Source organism: Pygocentrus nattereri, chromosome 15 (assembly GCF_015220715.1).
Source record: "Pygocentrus nattereri isolate fPygNat1 chromosome 15, fPygNat1.pri, whole genome shotgun sequence".
Classification (NCBI taxonomy): domain Eukaryota; kingdom Metazoa; phylum Chordata; class Actinopteri; order Characiformes; family Serrasalmidae; genus Pygocentrus; species Pygocentrus nattereri.
The window spans coordinates 11,596,677-11,620,317 of NC_051225.1; the positions used below are offsets into that span (position 1 = coordinate 11,596,677).

General features: G+C 39.5%; 1 protein-coding gene across 1 annotated transcript; it reads left to right on the forward strand.

Annotated features, from left to right (window-relative positions):
* The first annotated feature begins 370 nt into the window (after positions 1-370).
* On the forward strand, positions 371-22,654 carry LOC108434552 (adhesion G-protein coupled receptor G2-like). The gene is made up of 11 exons (XM_017709759.2): positions 371-419; positions 3,253-3,394; positions 5,737-5,862; positions 7,219-7,317; positions 7,426-7,471; positions 8,628-8,722; positions 8,820-8,938; positions 11,242-11,504; positions 14,566-14,662; positions 16,996-17,276; positions 21,734-22,654. Exons 1-11 carry the CDS (start codon positions 415-417, stop codon positions 21,820-21,822), a joined length of 1,362 nt encoding a protein of 453 aa, XP_017565248.1. The 5' UTR covers positions 371-414; the 3' UTR covers positions 21,823-22,654.
* The last annotated feature ends 987 nt before the right edge of the window (positions 22,655-23,641 follow it).

The following is a 23,641-nucleotide window of genomic DNA, read 5'->3' on the forward strand; positions in this document are numbered from 1 at the left end:
AATTTGTGATTTTATCTGGTGTATATTTACCCCAAAGCCCTACAAAACATTTCCATAAATGTTCACACAGCCTGTACAAGCTTGAAGAAAATGGGATTTAATCAATTTTATAAATAATGCCCTCAACACCGATCCCCTGTTTTGAAAGCACAGTGTTCCAAAACAGTATTTTTCTTTATCATTCTTTAAATACCATTTACCTCAAAACAGTTTTCAAATGATATGAATCACTCTGGTATATGAAATAACCACATCACTGGTGCAAACTCAGCCTAGCCTGTGTCTTATTGTGACCTCCTTGCAATGACAGCCCCGTGGATTTACCCAATCCCATCTCAGGTCACTCCTGAATTCACGCAGAATTGTATGAGAGCAGTTTCTGGCACCTTAAGCACAAGTGACCTGAACACGGTGATGAGGTAAGGACCCCAAATCAGCAGTCACTTTATGGAAGACATCAACTATTAATGATTTATCCAGGCAAACTAGACACACACACACACACCCCACTTATTTTGAAAGTATGTTTATGATGAGCATTTTAAAATTGTAACAATTGGCTAGTGTTTGAAAGAGAAATAACTAAATAATTCTGGCTAAAGTCATTTACATAAATGCATGTGATTGGATAAACTGTAACATAGGAGGGACTATCGATCCATCCATCCATTTTCTAAGCCGCTTATCCGTCATGGTCGCGGGGGGTGGGGGGTGGGTGGGGGTTGGTTGCTGGAGCCTATCCCAGCAGTCTTCAGGCGAAAGGAGGATACACCCTGGACAGGTCGCCACTCCATCGCAGGGCGGGCAGACAGACAGACACAGAGAGTCACTCACACACAGGGGCAATTTAGCACATCCAATTGGCCTGACTGCATGTCTTTGGACTGTGGGAGGAAACCCACGCAGACACAGGGAGAACATGCAAACTACACACAGAGAGAGGACCCTGGTCACCCGGCAGGGGAATCAAACCCATGCCCTCCTTGCTGTGAGGCGACAGCGCTACCCACCACGCCACCGTGCCGCCACATAGGACTATCATTATGTAAATTATGTTAATAAGCTTCACTACAGATTTTTTTTTTTTTAAATGCTTAGTTCAGACCTCTCAAACACCTTGCTGGGTCTACATCTGGACTGCAGTCAGGCACATTATGACCCCTATCTCAGGCTACTCAATATCCAACAACTCATACAGGCGCAAACACACCACATACCCCATATTAGAATGTAGTACTGTAATCTTATTTGTATTAATGTTGTTAAAGAAGACATTTTACATTTAATCATTTACATTTTACATTTATCAGACACACAAAACGCAAGAAAGCAGGGCTCAGAATTGCACAGACAATACCATAGGAGACTTTTGTGGTGGACAAACTGACTACCCGTCCATATAAATGCACACATCGAACACAAACAAGATAAAAGTGCCAGTAATGATGATCTGGAAGAACTAGCGTGGACCCAATTCCAGGAGATTCTGTGTCTTGAGGTCAAAGAGTTTATCAGGTATTAAAATGAGACCGTTATGTAAGTTCCAGTATTAAATCAATCTGTTACGGGACGAAAGGGAGGCGGTTCCAAGTGCAAAGACGAAAACTGTGAGAAAGCGTTAAACAAATTTGGGGCAGTGGAGTGTGAATTTGGCAGGTTGGGGTTGAGGTGACCCAGAGCCAGGCTCTGCTTAGAATAGAATGGCATCCGTGGAGTTACCGCTTCACCACCGGGAAGCACAGACCATGTGAAAAACCTCAAGGAACAGAAAATAAAGGCAGGGAAAAGGGCAAACAAAGGAAACACTGAAAGCAGCACTCAAACAAAGGCTGTGCTAGAAACATAGTGAAATAAAAGCTAATGAGAAAACTAAAGTTACTTCTTCTGGAATTACGAGGGGAAGGCAGACTTTATGCTTCACTTGTTTGCTTGTAGTGGAGCAAACAGCGTTTGTATTTCTCGGAGCCATTTGTAGCTCAAGCCTTGTTGTTTATGTGTTTAAGTAGTTTTGGGGCAATTACATTGTTCTTTCCAGGCCTCGTTTCCTTTCTTTTTGTTTAAATACCCACATGGGCTGCATATCATACCAGTCACCCCTCTACAAAGATATGCCAAAGGGCTGCTGTTCGCCACAGCCTTAAGTAGAGGAGTCTACAGGTGTGTCAGCTTGGGCCTAATCAGCCTGAGGACTTCTGGGAATTGGAGTTCCCTGAAGTTATGGCAGCACACCACCGCCGCCCTCTGCTGGCGGCCAGTGGCACAGGCTGGGGCTTTACACAATCACTGTTAAATTAACAAGTAAATTAGTAGTGCTTAAAAGTTTTAACAAGTTTTAACAACCACTAATTCATTAAAACTGGATCTTAAAACACGATTTGTTCAAATCTGAAAATATATAAATGAATAGATTGGAAATGGGCCAAAATGAACCCCAATCCCATCCTGGGAGTAAAAGTCAGGACCGAATGCCATTGTGGCACAGATATAGAAAATCTAAGTAAATATTTTATTCTTTTCTAAAATATGTGCATCAAATAACGCACATGTTGAACATGCCTCAAGTTTAGGCTACAGCCCATTCAAATCAAAAGCATTTGGATTGTGAAAGCAATCAGGAAACTCCACAACTGATAAAAAAAAAAAAATAGTGTTTCACTCTCATTTCATCAGACCTTTGTGGCATTTATTTGGATATCTAGTGTACTCTATGTAAATCAATATTTTTTGATGATTCACATATTTGTCAAAAATTTCAGTCAGCGAGCTGAGTTTAAAACGTCCATGATTAATTAATATGTAAGTCAGTGCAATTCAATTGAAAGACAGGGACTAATACTGAGCTAACTAGCCTGCTAATGTCTGCCAACATTACGAGCTAGCTAGCATCCTAATTAGGAACTCATTTAGAAACTTTTGCTCCATGTCTCAGGGGCTTCTTCTCCCAATGATGTCTTGACCTGATGATGTCATTGTCTTCTCCCAATGATGTCATATGTCTTGACCTGATATTTTAATGAGATGACATGGACACCAGGTGCAGTGGATGTTCACAAAGTGTGCGTGCACATGCCTGGTGAAGTTGTCTCCAGGGGTAGTTTGCAATTATATATATATATAGCACACATGTGGAGTCTTAATCTGGCCTTCATTTTCTTGTTAAAACCAACCCCTGAATGGAAGAACATTTATGTTGCAGTGGTCTATCATTTTGAAAATGTGTGACAATCTTAATTAATGTGCTCATTCATACAGTGGTGTTAAGAACTTGGAGACGGCTCTTGAATGCACTAGTTTTTCAGAGCCGAAATCACTGAAAGAAGGAAATCTTACTGCATACCTGCACAAAGCAGATAAATCCTCCGGAAATTTGAACATTTATGCCAATGACAGCAAGGTAAGATGGTGTGCAGCATTAAATATATAAATATTTTCATGTTTTATGCTATTATGATTTAGGCAATTTGCGAATTATCTATTTTAACATGTCATTGTGTTATTGGGATTTTCCTAGAGAACTAGATTTGAGTGTAAGACAGCATAAAGCATATTGTTGTCAGAACAAAACATTGTATCTCCAAAATGGTAACTTTACAGGAGAAGGAAAAAACCAATTGTGCATCTAATGTAAGTCAATGGAACCAGAGTTTTTTATGAGTAATATTAGGCCATTTCTTTTGGTACATTTGTCATGAAATTTATGTACAATGTAAAGAGTAACAGGCATTTTCAAATTATGTCAAAAACTGAAATATGCCAAAAATGGAGATAGAAGGTTTTGTTCCAACCGCAACAATTATATCTGAAAAACATTTCCTACCTTGTGCAGCCATAAACTAGGCGTACATTACATGCCTTTTAAAGTTCTAACAGATGTCTTAAATGGACAGAGTCATAAACTTAATGTCAGTATTTTACAGATTTATTTTCATTTTGTCATGAGACTTTAAAGCCCCAAATCTCACTGTTATCACATTTTACAAGGCTAAACTGGGTCGGATCCATTTGTGCTTTTAGGCACACTCAAGAAGCAAACTGGGGATGAATATGGGGTTGAAAAATGTAGATATCACAGTGAGAACTGGAGAAATATTTCACTACTGTTACAGGATGTCAGGGATGCGGACCCAAGTGTAGAGAGGAAAACCCATGAGAATGGGTCTTAATTTATTGAGGTGCTGGAGTGTGAATTGGGAGATTGTGCAGGTTGGGGTTGAGGCGGCTCAAATCCAGGCTCAAACCACTGATGTACTGAAACACCTCACTGAATGGGAAAAACGGCTGGAAAAGGCAAATAAAGGGGACGCTGAAAGCAGCGTGCTCAAACAAAGGCTGAGATGGAAAAGTGAAATAAACAATTGTCACAAAAACAAAAAACACTTCCTCTGTTGTTATCAGAGGAAGGTCAGCTTTATGTTTCACCTGTTTGTTCTTTGTGGAGCAAACACTTTTGTATGGCTTTGTGTCTTGTTCAAGCCTTCCCTTTGCTTTTAAGTGCTTTTGGGGCAATTTCTTTCTTTTATTTTTGTTTCATTCAAACACCCACCTGGGCTAGGTACCATAGCTGGTGAGGTTTACAAAGCCATAACTGTTACAGGCCTCCAGTTCAGCTTGAATGGAAGGCTATGGACTGAATAGTCAATTGCTTCTGACTGAGCTCCTGACTTGAAAAATCACTTCAGACTATGAAAGTTTGTAGGAAGGGCCATATTGGGTTTAAAATCTGGCGAAATAAATCTGTAGTGTATGTCCAGCTTTAGAGTAAAGAGAAAATATTGAGTCTGTTTTAATTAATATTCTCATTATAACATAACAAATATATGAATTACAAATGAATTTTTTCAATTAAATCTCAAGTTAGGCTAATAAATAAATCATAATTAAACGAATAAGCAGACAAATTACAGAATCAACCTGTACTAAACACACGTCAACCAGTTTGAGTTTTGAAATGGAATGACATGCACACCTGTGCTGCCACTTCCCGTCGGCATTTTCTGTTTGGTTTTGCTTTTTGTTTGTGCATCTTTCCTCCACCTTCTTTCTCAATATACTTTTGTTCCTGCATGACAAAAATTGATAACAGGACATTAGAGCCATAATTAATCTTTTAGTACTTTTACTTTCGATACTTCAGTACATTTGAAGGCAAATACTTTAGTACTTTTACTCAAGTGGTCTAAAGGGGGAACATCTACTTTTACTAGAGTAATATTTTTCCTTGGGTATCTTTACTTTAACTCACGTACATGATTTGTGTATTTCGTCCATGACTGATGAGGACATCAGTTTTGCTGCATTATGAAGTACAACATGTAAAGACATAGGCAAACCATACAAATCAATCTAGCTAGCTTCTCATATGAAATGAACTGTAGAAGAAACAATATCCCATCATTACAATAGTCAGAGATAGTGTTTCCACTATAAACTTACCAGTTAAATTTAACCACCTGTTAAATTGAAATGTTTCAATGTTTGAAAACATCTGAAAATGAATGATATTCAAATGACTCTGTGGATTTGTATCTGCAAAACATACACATGAAACAAATGTATCTCTAAATGCTAAAATAAATGATAAATATAGACATTGATGCTGTCTTTGAGCTCAAATTTTTAATAAGCAAAGGTGCAAAGGTTGAACTTCTAGTTGATCATTTTGCTTGCAGCAGGACTGTGTTCTGTTAATACTTCATAAGTTCAAGTTGTTTTTGTCATCCTGCTTTTGCACAACAGGCAAGCACAAATGCCTCACAGGTGTTGAACAGCATAGTGCAGGTCACCCTACCAGAGGAGCTTGTAGCAACAATTGAGAACACAACGGTGGTCTTCTGTATGATAATCTCACCCAAGCAATATGAGGTAAAACTTCATAATTCCCTTTGTATCATACTTTATGTTAAAAGGAAATGAAGAACAAAACATCATCAGATTTCATGTTTCATTAATTATGAAAATAAGTGATTATCTACAAGGAACAAAATTTAGTGCCCAATTTTTATATGCTGAGTTAAACATATTGGAAAAAATAAAACAAAATATAAACATATATATATATATATATATATATATATATATATATATATATATATATATATAAATGTAAAAGTAAATCTCCCAATATCTTAAATTCAGCAAATAAACAGTAATTGTGCATTAAAACATGTGAAGTAGATTGTTTGTAGAGGATGTGTACTTATTTTCAAAATCAAAAAACAACAACAACAACAAAAAACATAATTTCATAAGAAGCATCTATGGAGCCCCGCTGATGACATCCTGTATAAATAAAAATAATGCGTGGCCACAACTTAGTAAGTCACCTTACTCCTACGCCTTACTATGGCTTGATGATCTCGTTCCCATTATCTCACATTATTTTTATTTATACAGAATGTCACCAGCGGGGCTCCGTAAGCACCAAATACATTTGGAAGTGATTTTGTTGATTTGGAGTAGTAGTATATTTCCTGTTCAGCCTCTAATTTTAAAAAACAAATCAGCTTTACCTCCATATTCTAGTTGCATATTAATTCCATACAATAATTACATATTATTCTTTAATTATGGTTTACATATATATCCAACAAAGCATAAGTAATATGACAAATGGCTCCTCAGTTGTTTCTTAGACATTTTTATGTCACTGCATTGTAATTATTTTTTCCAATACTTATGATTACCTACGCCGTTAGAAATAAAGGTTCTGTGCAGGTACATTTTTCGTTCATCAAGACACAAACAGTGTAAATGTTCCTCAGAAGGTACAGCAGAGGTTTTAAGGTCTGATTGTGAACCTTAAATAAGTTTTTCCAGGTGAAAAGTTTGTATTTCTGTTTTAATAACTGAATGTTTTAAAACAGAACAATAAAATAAAAGCCTGGAGGTGAGACGAGGTGTGTGGACTCAATACAGCTTAGAACATATCATTTCAGTGGATTATGATTCAGTTATGTTCCCTGACTAAAGTTACTGAGATGTACCCTTGGGTGTCCCACTGCCCCAGTGACAGTTTTGTACTTTTTCGAGTGTAAAGGTGAAGAATTGGAAATCTAAAGTGTGGCTGTTTCAAAATGGTGTAAATACACTTGCCTTGAAATGTTCAGAAATGCTGCCTTATGCTTTGGCTCATATTCATTGTTTCGTTTGTCATAAGCCTCTGTTTTTGTTGTTTGTAATAGCCGATGTTGTCTTTTCTTGTTTTGCCTGTGCTCTCAGAATGTGACAGATGGCCGAATTATCGGTGTGAGCGTCAGTGGAAAGAATGTCTCAGGTCTGAAGAGTCCTGTGATTATCTCTGTGCGTGTGGGCCCACTTGTAAGTATGTTTTACCTTCCGTAAGACAACACACTCATTTATTAGCTCAAACTCAAGTCTTTCACTGATCTACCATTTTAGAACACTTTCAAATCATTTTCCTTACAGGTAAGCAGAAAGCCAAAGTGTGTATTTTACAACTTCACATCTTCTAGTAAGTTGATTCACTGAGAGAACAATGTTTTAAACAGTTTCATTTCTAAAGACAAGCAGACTTAAAGTGCAACATCACAGTCAAGGCTTAAGAACAGTCACCAGTGTTTGTAGTTATAATATATACTAGTACAACACCATTTCCAAAAAAGTTGTGATGCTAGGCAAAATGTAAATGAAAACAAAACCCTATTTAAATTTCATTTAAACCCTATATTTCATTGAAAAAGGTATAAAGACAGCATAGGGTTAGGATTGAAATTAAGAAATTATATCCTTGTTTGAAAAATATCTGCCCATTTTGAATTTGATGACAGCAACACATTGCAAAAAAGTTGGACTTAACATAAAAGTTTTGTAAAATACCAAAAACGTAAGACCACAATCAGCACGTATTACAACAGTGTGGCTCTATAGTAAAACTTAGGGTGTTAAACTTACTTGCCTGCAGTCCAGACCTGGCAGCCACTGATAACATTTGGCACATTATGAAACAAGAAATATGGCAATAGAGACCTTGAACTGTTGAGCAGCTGAAATCCTGTATCAAACAAGAATGAGAAAACATTTCACTTTCAAATTTACAGCAGCTCCTCAGTTCCCAAACGCTTACGGACTGTTGTTAAAAAAAGAGGTGATGAAAGACACTGGTAAACACGCCCCCGTCCCAACCTTTTTGGAACGTGTTGCTGTCATCAAATTCAAAATGGACATATATTTTTCAAAAATATAGGGTTTAATTGCACATCATAGCATTTTGTTTCAATTTACATTTTGCACAGCGGCTCAACTTTTTTGGAAATGGGGCTGTAAACTGTACATACAGACATATATTATATACAGCATTACACTCCGAGGGCTGGATGCACTTACTGAGATATTAGCCAGTATAAAGCCAACTGGAAAGTGAAGCTTCTCAGTGTTCATCGCAGTTTCTTTTAAATAAGTCTTTTTATTATTTTTTTTATTAGGTATATAAACCTTATAAATAAATGTATAAGTTATAACATGAAGACAACATGAAGACTTGATTTTATAACCTATGGCTTAGTTGCCTGATAGTCCAACAAAATGGATTCAAGAAAAAGACTGGATATAGGTGAATACACTTTCAATGTTTCAAAAATTAAAGCTGATTTGATGTTTTCTTCAAACAGACTTCGAAGATAGTGGTTGTTCAACAAGGTGGATAACAGCAGAGGACTTGGTTATCTGCTCATGTGATCACCTCACCTACTTTGCAGTATTAATGGTACAGCCCCATTTATTTCAGACACTCTCAGGAATTCCAAGAACTGCACTAAGGATAAAAAGGACATAATGACTAATCAAGCCCATATTATGTTTAGGTATCTCCCAATAATGTTTCTGAGAAAGACAAAGTTGTTCTATCCTACATCAGTCAAGTTGGATGCAGTTTGTCTTTGCTGTTCCTGGTGATCGCAGTCATCCTCTACTTTGTGAAATGGTGAGCATATGATCTCTTCACTCAGTGAACCCTACAAGATGTTTAGGTTGTTAGGGTAACACTTTATTTGGATGATCCACTACAGATTCTTTGTAAATGTAAAGTATATCTTTAAGTAACATTCAACTAAATTCTTGTTGATAATCAACTGAACATCACCAGAAAGTTTGTTAATAATTTAAGTCTCTGTAGAGCATCTATAGGGGATCATCCAAACAAAGTGTGACCAAAATTGGTTCATACTTTCATAACTTTTAGTTTAAACTACTGTAACATGTTACTGACTAGTTGCCCTGCTGTCTCTACAAATAGGCTCCAACTGTGGCAGCTTGTATGTAGGAGAGACCAACCTAAAAGCCATATTAACATTGCAAATACATACTTGTTAAAATTTGACAAAAGTGTAAAGTTTGTAAAATGTTAACAAAATTTTGCTAACAATTTTAATTTTTTTGTTTAATTAAATATAATCATATTAAATGAAAAGAGGTGATAAATAGGGTGCAGGCAGGATGGAGTGGGTGGAGACGGGTGTCAGGGCTGATGTGTGACAGAAGGATAGCAGCAAGAGTGAAAGGGAAGGTTTACAAGACAGTAGTGCGTCCTGCTATGATGTATGGTTTAGAGACTGTGGCTCTGTCTAAAAGACAGGAGGCTGAGCTGGAGGTGGCGGAGATGAAGATGCTGAGATTTTTGCTGGGAGTGACAATGATGGACAAGATTAGAAATGAGCAGATCAGAGGGACAGTGAAGGTGGAGCAGTTTGGAGATAAAGCCAGAGAGGCCAGTGTTGAGGAGGAATAGTGGATATATTGGTCAAAGAATGTTGGAGATGGAGCTGAGGTAGAAGGAGCTGGGAGAAGAAGTAGACCTCAGAGAAGGTTTATGGATGTAGTGAAGGTGGACATGGAGATGGTTGGTGTAAAAGTAGAGGAGGCAGTAGATAGGGCAAGATGAAAGAAGAAGAATTAAATGCTAAATATAACAAAACACATTCAGACTACTATCTGGTTTCAACAGAACTTATTCCATAGAGCCAAGTTCTGAACTTAGAATCTGAACTCTAAAATTTTAAGGTAGCCCAGGAATCAGCTTTTTTGAGTTGAAACACCAGAAAGTTAAAACCACAGTCTAGCCTTTATAATCTGTGCTGTGATCACCTCTTTACAGCATTATTTCTCAGGAAAATAAGAAAAGACTGTGAGGTTATCATTCCTTTAAATGTGTGTGCAAGTATTCTAACTATATAAGTGGGAGGAGAGGAAGCACAATTTCAGGCTAGCATATATTTAAATTCTATCATTTATAATTGTGTTGTTCTTTCACCAATAATGTAGCATGGGTGTGTAGGGACCAAAGCCTACCCCCTTCAACCCCAGGCCTCCAACATAATATTATGAATAAAAAGAAATCTTTCAATACCTGCTAAACACTTACACTGACGTCTGTTTTAAGTCTAAGTTCTCAAAAAATGTCAAAAAGGAAAGAGTCTTGAGACTGGGTTTGTAGAAGAGGGAAAAAGGCTTCTTTAATTCAGCATCAGGTGGCACAGAGTCTCGAGAGACCCAACTGCACAAATACAGTGTTCCAAACCACAGTTTATAGAGCATTTATCTGGGGTAACTTGATATCCCCCCACCTTAATATCAAATTTTGATATTAGCTCATTCTGTAATAGGTGCATCTCTTTGTCCATCAATATGGTCATCGCATGTTGAGCTCACTCCTAAAAACTGGTTTCAACTGTTTTTTACCAGCTTACTTTACCTTTTAAGGTCAACTTGCCCCTCTTTTCACTGGGTCAGTAGGCACACAGGCCTGTCTGTGAATCCATGGGCTTTCTAGTGTCTAGAATCTCTTATGCAGACAGACTAAGGCCAACCCTTTGTGAGAGAATTAATATTTGGTTATTGATTACAATATCTAATCTATTTGATTACTGATTAGGGGAATACTTATTCAAAATCACTGGTGACTGGCACATCTGTTGAGCAGCATTAATACTGAATGATATAAAAAGGTTTTGGCAACATATGCTGCCATCCAGATGACATCTATTTCAGGAAAGGTCCTGCTTGTTTCAGCAAAACAATGGAAAACCACATTCTATATGTACAACAGGATGGCTCTGTATTAAAAGAGCCCGGGCGCTAAAGAGGCCTGCCTGTAGTCCAGACCTGTCACTACTGATAACATTTGGCACATTATGAAACAAGAAATACATAACTGTGTTGTTATTTCACTAACATTTTTCATATTAATCACAATGTCATTTTTCGTATTTTTTTTTTTCTTTCTCCAAGGCGCTCCTCGGGAGATCAGTCTCAGAAAGTGCACATTAGCCTGGGTGTGGCTCTCATTCTGTTGAATGGACATTTCATAATGAATGATCTAGTTGTAAATGTACAAACTGCATGTATCTACGTGGCAGTTCTACTCCACTACTCTCTGCTGGCCACTTTCACCTGGACAGCTATTGAAGGATTCCACCTCTACATGCTGCTGCTGAGGGTCTTTAATATCTACATCAGGAGATATCTACTCAAACTAAGCCTGGTGGGCTGGGGTAGGTTGAGATCTTCAGCTAATTTAATGGGAAAGAGCTTCATTGTTTATGATTTATATATTTACATGATGCTTTGAACAATTCTTCTTCTTCTTTTGGCTGCTCCCTTTATGGGGCGCCACAGCGGATCATCTGCCTCCATCTTGCTCTATCCACTGCCTCCTCTACTTTTACAACAACCATCTCCATGTCCACCTTCACTACATCCATAAACCTTCTCTGAGGTCTACCTCTTCTCCTTCTACCCAGTAGCTCCATCTCCAACATTCTTTGACCAATACATCCACTATTCTTCCTCAACACATGTCCAAGCCATCTCAACCTGACCTCTCTGGCTTTATCTCCAAACTGTTCCACCTTCACTGTCCCTCTGATCTGCTCATTTCTAATCTTGTCCATCCTTGTCACTCCCAACGAAAATCTCAGCATCTTCATCTCCGCCACCTCCAGCTCAGCCTCCTGTCTTTTAGACAGCGCCACAGTCTCCCAAGATATTGGAAGTCATCCACCTTTACGACCTCTACTCCTTGCATCTTCACCTTTCCACCTGCCTCCCTCTCATTCACACACATGTATTCCGTCTTATCTCTACTGACCTTCATTCCTCTCCTCTACAGTGCAAACATCCACCTCTCCAGATTCTCTTCCACCTGCTCTCTACTCTCACCACTGATTACAATGTCATCTGCAAACATCATGGTCCATGGAGTCTCCTGCCTGACCTCATCTGTCAACCTTTCCATCACCACTGCAAACAAGAAGGGGCTCAAAGCTGATCCCTGATGTAACCCTACCTTCACCTTGAAACCATTTGTCACTCCAACTGCACACCTCACCACTGTCTCACTATCCTCATACATGTCCTGCACCACCCTAACATACTTTTCAGCTACACCTGACTTCCTCATACAGTACCACAGTTCCTGTCTTGGCACCCTATCATATGCCTTCTCTAGATCCACAAAGACACAATGTAGCTCCTTCTGACCTTCTCTGTACTTCTCTACCAACACTCTCAACACAAAAATTGCATCTGTGGTAATCTTTCTGGGCATGAAACCAAACTGCTGCTCACTGATCTGAACCTCTCGCCTTAGCCTTGCTTCAGCAACTCTTTCCCATACCTTCATGGTGTGGCTAATCAACTTTATACCTCTGTAGTTACTGCAGCTCTGCACATCACCCTTGTTCTTAAAAATGGGGACCAGTACAGTGCTTCTCCACTCATCAGGCATCCTTTCACTCTCCAGGATTTTGTTAAACAACCTGGTTAAAAAGTCCACTGCCTTCTCTCCTAAACATCTCCATACCTCCACAGGTATGTCATCTGGACCAACTGCCTTTCTATTCTTCATCCTTTTTAAAGCTGTCCTCACTTCCACCTTACCAATTCTCTGCATTTCCTGATCCACTATCTCTCCCCCCGTTGTCCTCCTCTCTCTCTCGTTTTCCTTACGTACTCCTTCCATCTACTCAGCACTCTCTGTTCACTCACTAGTACATTTCCCTCTCTATCCTTTATCAGCCTAACCTGCTGTACATCCTTTCCAGCTCTATCTCTCTCTTTAGCCAAACGATACAAGTCCTTTACTCCTTCTTTACTGTCCAGCCTCTCATACAGCTCATCATAGGCCTGAGCCTTTGCCTTTGCCACCATTCTTTTCGCTATGTGACTAGCCTCACAGTGCTCCTGCCTACTTCCTTCATCTCTCTGGTTATCCCACTTTTTCTTAGCTGCCTTCTTCTTCTGAATACTCTCCTGGACTTCCTCATTCCACCACCAACTTTCCTTGTCTTCTTTCCTCTGACCAGACGAAACACCCAACACATTTTTGCCAGTTTCTCTCACCACCTTAGCTGTATTTTCCCAGTCCTCAGGTAGCTCCTCACTGCCCCCAAGGGCCTGTTGCAATTTTTCCCTGAACTTCCTGCAACCATCCTCCTCCTTCAGCTTCCACCATCTAATCTTTGGCTCTGTCTTCACTCTCTTTATCTTCTTTGTTTCTAATCTCATTCTACAGACAACCACCCTATTCTGCCTTGCTACACTTTCCCCTGGTACCACTTTACAATCTCCAATCTCCTTTAGGTGGCATCTCCTGCTAAGGATATAATCCACCTGTGTGCACCTCCCTCCACTCTTGTATGTCACCCTGTGTTCTTCCCTCTTCTGAAAATACATGTTCACCACAGCCATTTCCATTCTCTTTGCAAAATCTACAACATCTGACCTTCCGCATTTCTGTCTTTCACACCATACATAACCAGCACCTCTTCATCCCCTCTGTTCCCTTCACCAACATGTCCATTGAAGTCTGCACCAATCACCAATCTCTCCTCTCTAGGGACACCATCTACCACTTCATCCATCTTACTCCAAAATGCCTCTTTCTCCTCTAACTGACAACCAACCTGTGGTGCATATGAACTGACCACATTCAAAATTATACCATCAACCTCCAACTTCAGGCTCATGATCCTGTCTGACACTCTCTTTACATCCAGAACACTTTTCCCAAGCTGCTCCTTTAGGATTATCCCTACTCCATTTCTCTTCCTCTCTACACCATGATAGAACAGTTTGAATCCACCTCCAATGTTCCTGGCCTTGCTTCCTTTCCATCTGGTCTCCTGGACACAGAGAATATCTACCTTCCTTCTCTCCATCATGTCTGCAAGCTCTCTGCCTTTTCCAGTCATTGTCCCTATGTTCAGAGTCCCTACTTTAACCTCCACACTCCTGCCTTTCTTTCTCTCTCGCTGCCTTCTAACCCGCCTTCCACCTCTCCTCTTTGATGGTCTTCGACCTACAGTAGTCCAATTTCCACCGGCACACCGGATATGGTCGTTGTTAACCCGGGCCTTGACCGATCCGGTATGGCAATCATATTTGTGATCTGCATGATAGTTTTGGCACACTTTTTACGCCGGATGCCCTTCCTGACGCAACCCTCACCATTTATCCGGGCTTGGGACCAGCACCAGAAGTACACAAAGTACACCCCTAATATTTACTTTATCCCAAGTATTCCATTGTTGACATTACTCATATATTCTTTAGGTTTTCCTGCTGTTGTTGTTATTTTGATCTTCATCATTGACAAAAATGTGTACCTGAATGTGGGCTCATCTTCAGGGAACAGCAGCAACACCGAAGTGTAAGCTTAAGACAAGTCTTCACTTTTAGACATAAAGTTTCTACTCTACAATGAAAAAGAACAAGACAACCAGCTATTAGATCTTATATGATGATTATTATCTAACGAAGCCATGTGCAGTCAGCTCCATAATTATTGATACCCTGGGTAAAGTAAATTTAGCCTAACAATGCAAAACCACATTTGTCACAATTATTGGCACTCTTCCCTTTAGTAAGTTGTGAAAACACCCTGCCAACATAAGTCTCAAGTCTTCTGCCATAGCTCTTGAGGTGATTGGAGAATTGGAGGGCAAGGTCACTCTTCAATCTTTCCATATCTTCAAGTGTCCTAGGTCCTCTCTTTTGGACTGACCTCTTCCACTCACCTCACAGGTTAGATCAGCAGACTTTCCATGTCAAAAGCTTGTTTCTGTCCAGAAATCCAAAACACAAAGCAATCCAAGAAGGCAACAGTACCAAAGGGGCAAAACGCAAATCAGAAATGGGTAAACTAATCCAACAGTCAAAACACAGAATAATAGGTATAAGAGAACGCTCAGTGATTGCCTAAGCAATTCCCATGCAAAGTTCTGAACCTATAATTGCTCTTTTGGAAATATTGAGTCCCCACTTAAATATCCCAGTAGTATATGAGACTCAAGTGTAAGGGTTCAATAATCAGGCGAATGAGATCACTGATAGGCGCGAGGGGAAACCACGTGATCAGTCTGAGAATCCTGGGGATTGAAGTCTTCTCCAATGATGGAGTCAGATAGCACGTGATTGGTCACATGAAGTGCATGACAGCTACCTTCTATCTTTTGCAAACCTCCAACTATGATCCTTGAACAAAACGTTTTTGCCTCTCTAGCCGTCCTCACTGTGCATGCGGGTAAAATAAACATGCATTATCTCTCAAACCAGTTCATTACAGCTCTGGTTGTTTTAACCCGTTAAAATCCCAGACCTATTACATACATTTCTTTTTTTTACCCTTACCCCTTGTTTTCAAGTGTCAACATAACCCCTTGTAACTGAGTACCAAGTAGTTGAAATCTTGCCCTATGAAATGGGACAACCTCAAATTTAAATAAATAAATAAATAAAAAATTGTTTCATTGACAGATACTAGTGATGCCCTGTAGGCGACCCGGCCTGAATTCAGTGTTAGCAGAGGAGGGTAAAGTTCAGCCACCTCGCCACTGGGCTTTAGTTACATTTAGGGCATCATATGCTTTCAAAGAGAGAGTATAAGACAATTATTAATTAATTAATTAATTATTTAATACCCCTAATTCTTTGGTGATACGAAGCTGAAGTCAGCTATTCACCAGCTTCTTGTTCGAATTTTCCTGTTCCACCTTAAATTGTGCAGCAGTTACATTCTGGCACTTCAGGCGTCAGCACTGCTGGAGTATTTAAGGTGGAACGAGAAAGTTAGCTAGCTAGCTACTGAGACATTGGCATGCTATTTGCAATTTTCTATGCTTTTTATGAAGAAAAGACCATAATACACTGAAACGACATTAAACTACGAAAATACAGTGGTTATCGTATTTTTTACCATAGAAAATTCTCACATTTGTGGGTTTCCTTTAATTCTATCTGAAAACCTCCATTTGGAGGGTCATGTAGCCCTAACACTTCACTCTACCCCTCTATCTCAACAAAAATTGGGACACTCTACCCCTAGATGTGAACGTGCAGTGGTAGGGGCGAGGGGTGAAATGGGATTGGGCATAAGGCTTATTATAAAACTAAAGTGACTTGCAAACTGGTTGAGCTATTCTTAAGTTGTTGATGTGTATTCTAAAACTTTGGGCCTAGACGGTTTGTAGCTATATTTCACATAAATATCGTCTGCTTTAGGTAAACCTTTTGTCTCATTTAATTTGTGTATTCCCTAGTCTTTCTCAAGTTGGTGAATGATGAAGGGTATTTGATTTTGACACATCATATAGTTATAACTATAGTGAAACCTGAAGTCATGGGAGACCACTTAAATTTTCCTGAACGCTCAGGAGTTGCATTTTGATTATAAGAATGCCAATAATTTTGACATGTGGTTTTGATAAAAATTGTGTTTTCTTAGATAAAATTTATTTCAATTCAAGGTTAGATATTTATTTTATTTTCAATGTGATATTTAAACTTTAAATAATTAGCAGAACATAAAACACATTTCTTACTATTACAAGTTTAATAAATGCCAATTTTATTGCAGCTTATTATTTAAGAAACAAAAACATTTTATAGTTTATTTAATGTGTCATTTGAAATTAAGACCACACTTCTTGTACTGACACTATTCTCTAATCTTTTTTCTCACCCTCCATCACACCTTCCATGTAGATGCTACATCTCCAGTGGTGTAGTGAAAAATGTCACCATTTACGGCTTCTTCTGTGTGATATTTGCCTTTAACCTGGGCACGTTGGTGGTGGTTGTCCGGACTCTTTTCTTCAAGCGCCATGTGTTCCCGGGTCGACATCAGAAACGTAGAGCCAAAGACGTCTGCACAATTCTGGGCATCACCTGTCTACTGGGCATCACCTGGGGTCTGATCTTCTTCCCCTTTGGCCAGCTTTCCACCGTTGGCCTCTATTTCTTCTGTATATTCAACTCACTGCAGGGTGAGTAGAAGCAGATCATCAGATCTGGGGCCTGGTTGTTGATGAAGTGCATCACTTTTAAAATGTAACATTTAGCAAAATTGTTTACATATAACAGTATTCAATTTAGGTAACACACTATACACTACATGGGAAAAAGTATATGGACATCCCTCCTAATTACTGAGTTCAGGTGTTTGCACCACACCTGTTGCTAAAAGGGTTATAAAATCAATCACATACCCCCATAGACAAACAGTGGCAGTAGGATGGGTCATACTGAAGAGCTCAGTGACTTCAAACATGGCATAGGAATGTTATAGGAAGACACCTCTGACACAAGTCTGCCATGCTAGTCAACTGTAAGTTTTATTATTGTGAAATGGAAGAGTCTAAGAGCAACAACACCTCATTTATGAAGTGGTAGACCACGCAAGCTCACAGAGCAGAGCCGGCAAGTGCTGAAGCGTGTAGCATGTAAAAATCAGCTATTACCTGTTGCATCACTCACTACAAAGCTTTCGACCTGCCTCTGGAAGCAACATCAGTACAAGAGCTATATTTTGGAGCATCATGAAATTGGTGTCCATGGCCAAGCTTACAAGCTTGCAGACAAGCTTAAAATTACTATGCGCAATGTCAAGCGTTGGCTATAGTGGTGTAAAGTATACTGCCACTAAACTTTGAAGCAGTGGGAACGTGTTCTCTGAAATGATGAATGATGCTTCACTATCTGGCAGTCTGATGAATGCACAGTGCCAGCAGTACAGCTTGGTTGAGAAGAGGAGGAGAAGGAGGTGAAGCTGGGCTCTCTCCTTAGATCTAGTGAAGGGTAATATTAACGCTACAGCATACAAAGACATTTTAGACAATTATTTCAAATTCCAAATTCATGGCAGCAGTTTGGGGAAGGTCCTTACCTGTTCCAGCATGGCTGTACCCGTGTGCAATAAGTGAGATCCATTAAGATATGGAGTGATGAGTTTGATGTGGACAATCTCCAGTGTTCTGCACAGAGCCCTGACCTCAACCCCAGTAAACGCCTTTGGGATGAACTTGAATGTCGAAGGCCAGGCCTTCTCATCTAACATCAGCCTGATCTCACAAATGCTCTTTTGACTGAAAGGGCACAAATTCTCATAGACACATAACTCCAAAATGTTATAGCCACAAAGACAATCAACTAAAAAAAATAACATGTGTAATGGTTAAGTGTCCACATACTTTTGGCTATAGAGTGTGTTGCCTATGTGATCAGAATTTTTCACACTGACCTGCACTGCCTACAGTAAGCATGAGTAGCAGTGTCTGGTATATTTTAAATTGTTCTCTGATGTCTACATAGAAGGTATCTGACTGGTCCAGTTTAGCCCTAGAATGAAACAAGCTGTTTTCTCTTTTTTGGTGGCCTCACAAATAATCTGATTAGCTCTGCTCCGATTAGCTGGTCTACAATGAGGCACTGTGATGGTTCACACCTAAGCAACATGGTAAAATGGACACAGATAGGAAAGTAAAATGAGCCTCCATGTAAAAACACTAGGTCATACTACAACCCCAATTCCAATGAAGTTGGGATGTTGTTTAAAACATAAATAAAAACAATACAATGATTTGCTAATCCTTTTCAACCTATATGCAGTTGAATGCATTACAAAGACAAGATATTTAACATTCAAACAGAAACTTTATTGTTTTTTGCAAATATTCACTCATTTTGAATTTGATGCCTGCAACATGATCCAAAGAAGTTGGGACAGGGGCATGTTGACCACTGTGTTACATCACCTTTCCTTTAACACTCAATAAGCGTTTGGGAACTGAGGACACTAATTGTTGAAGCTTTGTAGGTGGAATTCTTTCCCATTCTTGCTTGATGTACAACTTTAGGTCGGGGTCTCCGTTGTCGTATTTTGCACTTCCCTGAAAAAGACGTTGCTTGGATGGCAGTATATGTTGCTCCAAAACCTGTATGTACCTTTCAGCATTAATGGTGCCTTCACAGATTACCCATGCCATGGGCAATAACACACCCCCATACCCTCAGAGATGCTGACTTTTGAACTTTGCAATGATAACAATCCGGACAGTCCTTTTCCTCTTTGGCCCGGAGGACACGATGTCCATTATTTCCAAAAACAATTTGAAATGTGGACTCGTCAGACCATCATCTCAGATGAGCTCGGGCTCAGAGAAGCTGGCAGCGTTTCTGGGTGTTGTTGATATATGGCTTTCGCTTTGTATGGCACAGTTTTAACTTGCACTTGTAGATGGAGAGATGAACTAATGAACTGACTGTTCACTGACAATGGTTTTCTGAAGTGTTCCTGAGCCCATGTGGTTATATCCGTTACAGAATGATGTCGGTTTTTAATGCAGTGCCGCCTGAGGGATCGAAGGTCACAGCGTTGGTTTTCTGCCTTGCCGCTTACTTGCAGAGATTTCTCCAGATTCTCTGAATCTTTTGATGATATTATGGACTGTAGATGATGAAATCCCCAAATTCCTTGCAATTGCACATTGAGAAACGTTGTTACTAAACTGTTGGACTATTTGCTCATGTTCACAAAGTGGTGAACCTCGCCCCATCCTTGGTTGTGAATGACTGAGCCTTTCCCTTTATACCCAATCATGACACTCACCTGTTTCCAGTTAACCTGTTCACCTGTGGAATGTTCCAGATGTTCCAATGTTCCAGTGTTTTCTGAGCATTCCTCAACTTGACAAATGACAACCTCAACAAAATGAGTGAATAAGGTTTATCCATTTGAACATTAAATATATTGTCTTTGTAGTGTATTCAAGTGAATATAGGTTGAAAAGGATTTGCAAATTATCGTATTCTGTTTTTATTTATGTTTTACACAACGTCCCAACTTCACTGGAATTGGGGTTGTATTTACGTAGCTATGCTAGTAACTTGGAGTTTGGTAGTGGCTAACATTACCTATCCTAGCTAGTTGCTTTCAATCTTGTAAGTACACTGCTCAAAAAATAAAAATAAAGGGAACACTTAAACAACACAATATAACTCCAAGTAAATCAAACTTCTGTGAAATCAAACTGTCAACTTAGGAAGCAACACTGACTGACAATCAATTTCACATGCTGTTGTGCAAATGGAACAGACAACAGGTGGAAATTATTGGCAATTAGCAAGACACACTCAATAAAGGAGTGGTTCTGCAGGTGGGGACCACAGACCACTTCTCAGTACCTTTCTGCTTTCTGGCTGATGTTTTGGTCACTTTTGAATGTTGGTGGTGCTTTCACACTCGTGGTAGCATGAGACGGACTCTACAACCCACACAAGTGGCTCAGGTAGTGCAGCTCATCCAGGATGGCACATCAATGCGAGCTGTGGCAAGAAGGTTTGCTGTGTCTGTCAGCGTAGTGTCCAGAGGCTGGAGGCGCTACCAGGAGACAGGCCAGTACACCAGGAGACGTGGAGGAGGCCGTAGGAGGGCAACAACCCAGCAGCAGGACCGCTACCTCCGCCTTTGTGCAAGGAGGAACAGGAGGAGCACTGCCAGAGCCCTGCAAAATGACCTCCAGCAGGCCACAAATGTGCATGTGTCTCTACAAACGGTTAGAATCCGACTCCATGAGGATGGTATGAGGGCCCGATGTCCACAGATGGGGGTTGTGCTCACAGCCCAACACCGTGCAGGACGCTTGGCATTTGCCAGAGAACACCAGGATTGGCAAATTCGCCACTGGCGCCCTGTGCTCTTCACAGATGAAAGCAGGTTCACAATGAGCACATGTGTCAGACATGACAGTCTGGAGACGCCATGGAGAGTGATCTGCTGTGCGTAAGTAATTGTGTGGGGTGGTGCATGCTTTAGTCCAGGTCTGGGAGGAGATCCCTCAGGAGACCATCCGTCACCTCATCAGGAGCATGCCCAGGCATTGTAGGGAGGTCATACAGGCACATGAAGGCCACACACAATACTGAGCCTCATTTTGACTTGTTTTACGGACATTACATCAAAGCTGGATCAGCCTGTAGTGTGTTTTTCCACTTTCATTTTGTGACTCCAAATCCAGGCCTCCATTGGTTAATAAATTTGATTTTTGTGACTTTGTTGTCAGCACATTCAACTTTGTACAGAACAAAGTATTCAATGAGAATATTTCATTCATTCAGATGTTATTTGAGTGTTCCCTTTATTTTTTGGAGCAGTGTACATTAAAGCTGTTAGCTCACTAATAGTTGGTCAAGGTTTGAAAAACTGTCCAGAGTGAAATCTGCAGACTTTTATTCTGCACCCTTAAGTAAAGAACTGGGCTCTTTTCACCACTCTCTGTAGTGCCTCGTAGTCAGCAAAGGCAAGGGCCAGTGAAGTTGCCACTTTGCATTAGGAATGTAATATCAACAAGCATAAATGCCATAAAACTTTTCTAGGACAAAAAAGTGCTCTGTTCTTTGTAGGGATTTTGATGGATCTTAATCATTTCTTTATTTGTCATTTCAGGATTATTCATCTTCATTTGGTTGTGCTTGTCCAAATCAACATCTAGTGAGAGCCAAGAGAATATGAACACACACACAACCAATACCTAAACTCCACTGCAACTCTGTGGCCAATTACTGGGTCATTTAGGGGACACTTTTAAAGATCATATATAAATACATACAGGTTCTCAATTTATTAACTCTTAACAGTGGAGTGGAGTTAGGTCCAAATCAATCTCCTCCCCATCTTGTTTCTTGTGGTCCTGGGATTTAAACTACCTTTGGAGCTGCTTGTTTCTTTTGCTTTTGCATCCGTTTGTCATTATTATTTATATTGTTTATGTACATTCTTGTATGTTTTGCACAAAAAATATTTGTACTTTTAAGCTTTTTGTATTTGAATGTCTGTTGAACGTGTGTGTGTGTGTGTGTGCGTGTGCAAGTTTTCATATTTTAAGACAATGTCACAACCCAGCTCAAAACTCTGAGGCCATAATTGGTGTTCAAAAACATCCAACCAAATACTGCAGTTACAGCACATTTGGCACTAGAGGGCACTGTGGGTGTAAACAAAAAATATAGTTGATCCAGTGTGTTTAGTGCCTGAACAGTGGTTGGCCAGTAAAAAGGAAATTGTTCTACAATGGCCAAATCAAAGTCCAGACCTCAATCCAGTCAAGAACCTGTGGCACTGTTTGAAAATTGCGGTCCAGGAGCATCGTCTGACCAACCTGTACAACCTGGAGTGAATCTGCCAGCAAGAATGACTCCTAAACAGTGAGCAAAGTTCGTAGAAATGTACCCCAACAGACTTAAAGCTGTCACTTTAGCAACAGGTGGTTCTACCAAGTAGTAGTCTGAAGGGTTGAATACTTATGCAAACAGCATTTTTACATTTTACATCAGATCTATTGACAAATCAGGAGCTTTGAAAATGTACTTTAAGAGCATATTAGTTTGCAAAAATAAAATATTGTCAGAAACAATCCAAGTTATTTGTAATTGAGACAAATCTGATTACTTTTAAGGGGGTTGAACATTGTGGTGTCAGAACATGCTTTGGTTCCCATGATACTTTGCTCATGCCTAGCCAGGCTGTATTTAGTTCTAAAAACAGGAAGTAAAAGTTTTCGGTTGCATTATTCAGTGTGCCATGCTATGTTTACAGGTTATGCAAACTTTTGAGCAGGTTGGGTTCTGTGTTCTGGGAATGGGTTACCCTCACCTTGTGTCCTTCACAACCCTCAGCAGGATTCACATCAGGCTGTGGTTGTAGGTTTAGAGCAGTGGCGGAAGAAATACACAAACCATCTACTTGAGTTAAAGCAGAGATACCCAAGGTAAAATATTACTCTAGTAAAAGTAGACGTTCCTCCCTTTAGACCTCCAGTTGAGTAAAAGTACTAAAGTATTTGCCTTCAAATGTACTGAAGTATCAAAAGTAAAATACTACAAGATTAATTATAACTCTAATATCCTGTTGTCATTTTAGTAAGAAGACTCTTTCTACATTAACTCATGTCATTAATTAGTCTGGCACTGATGTCTATCAAAATTATCATAAACACAAAACACTGAAGGTAAAGAGTTTCCATCAGGAAGAACTGAGTGGGTCTGAAATCACTTTTTACAAACAAGCAAAGTTTCAGTTTAAGATTTATTTAAACTTAGATACAAGTTTAAATTTCATAAAGCTTGCTTTAAACTCAGGATCACAAATGAGTTCCTTTACTAAATTGATCAGTAGGTCTCTGTTCATAAACATAAACTAGCCAAAACAAATTTTTACTATAAAATGAAATGGTGTAAAAAGACACGTCAGTCACGACTGCATATGTGGACATATTTCTATATTGTGGTCTATTTACACAAAGTTAGGTTAGTTCATCATTTATGTTGAATAGACTGACGTTGAACAGTGCGCTTG

Excerpts from the sequence above, each read along its gene's own strand:
- LOC108434552 (XM_017709759.2), top strand. Across the intron at positions 7,318-7,425 it reads CTGTGCGTGTGGGCCCACTT|GTAAGCAGAAAGCCAAAGTG; the intron begins GTAAGTATGTTT and ends TTTTCCTTACAG. Across the intron at positions 7,472-8,627 it reads TTACAACTTCACATCTTCTA|ACTTCGAAGATAGTGGTTGT; the intron begins GTAAGTTGATTC and ends TTCTTCAAACAG.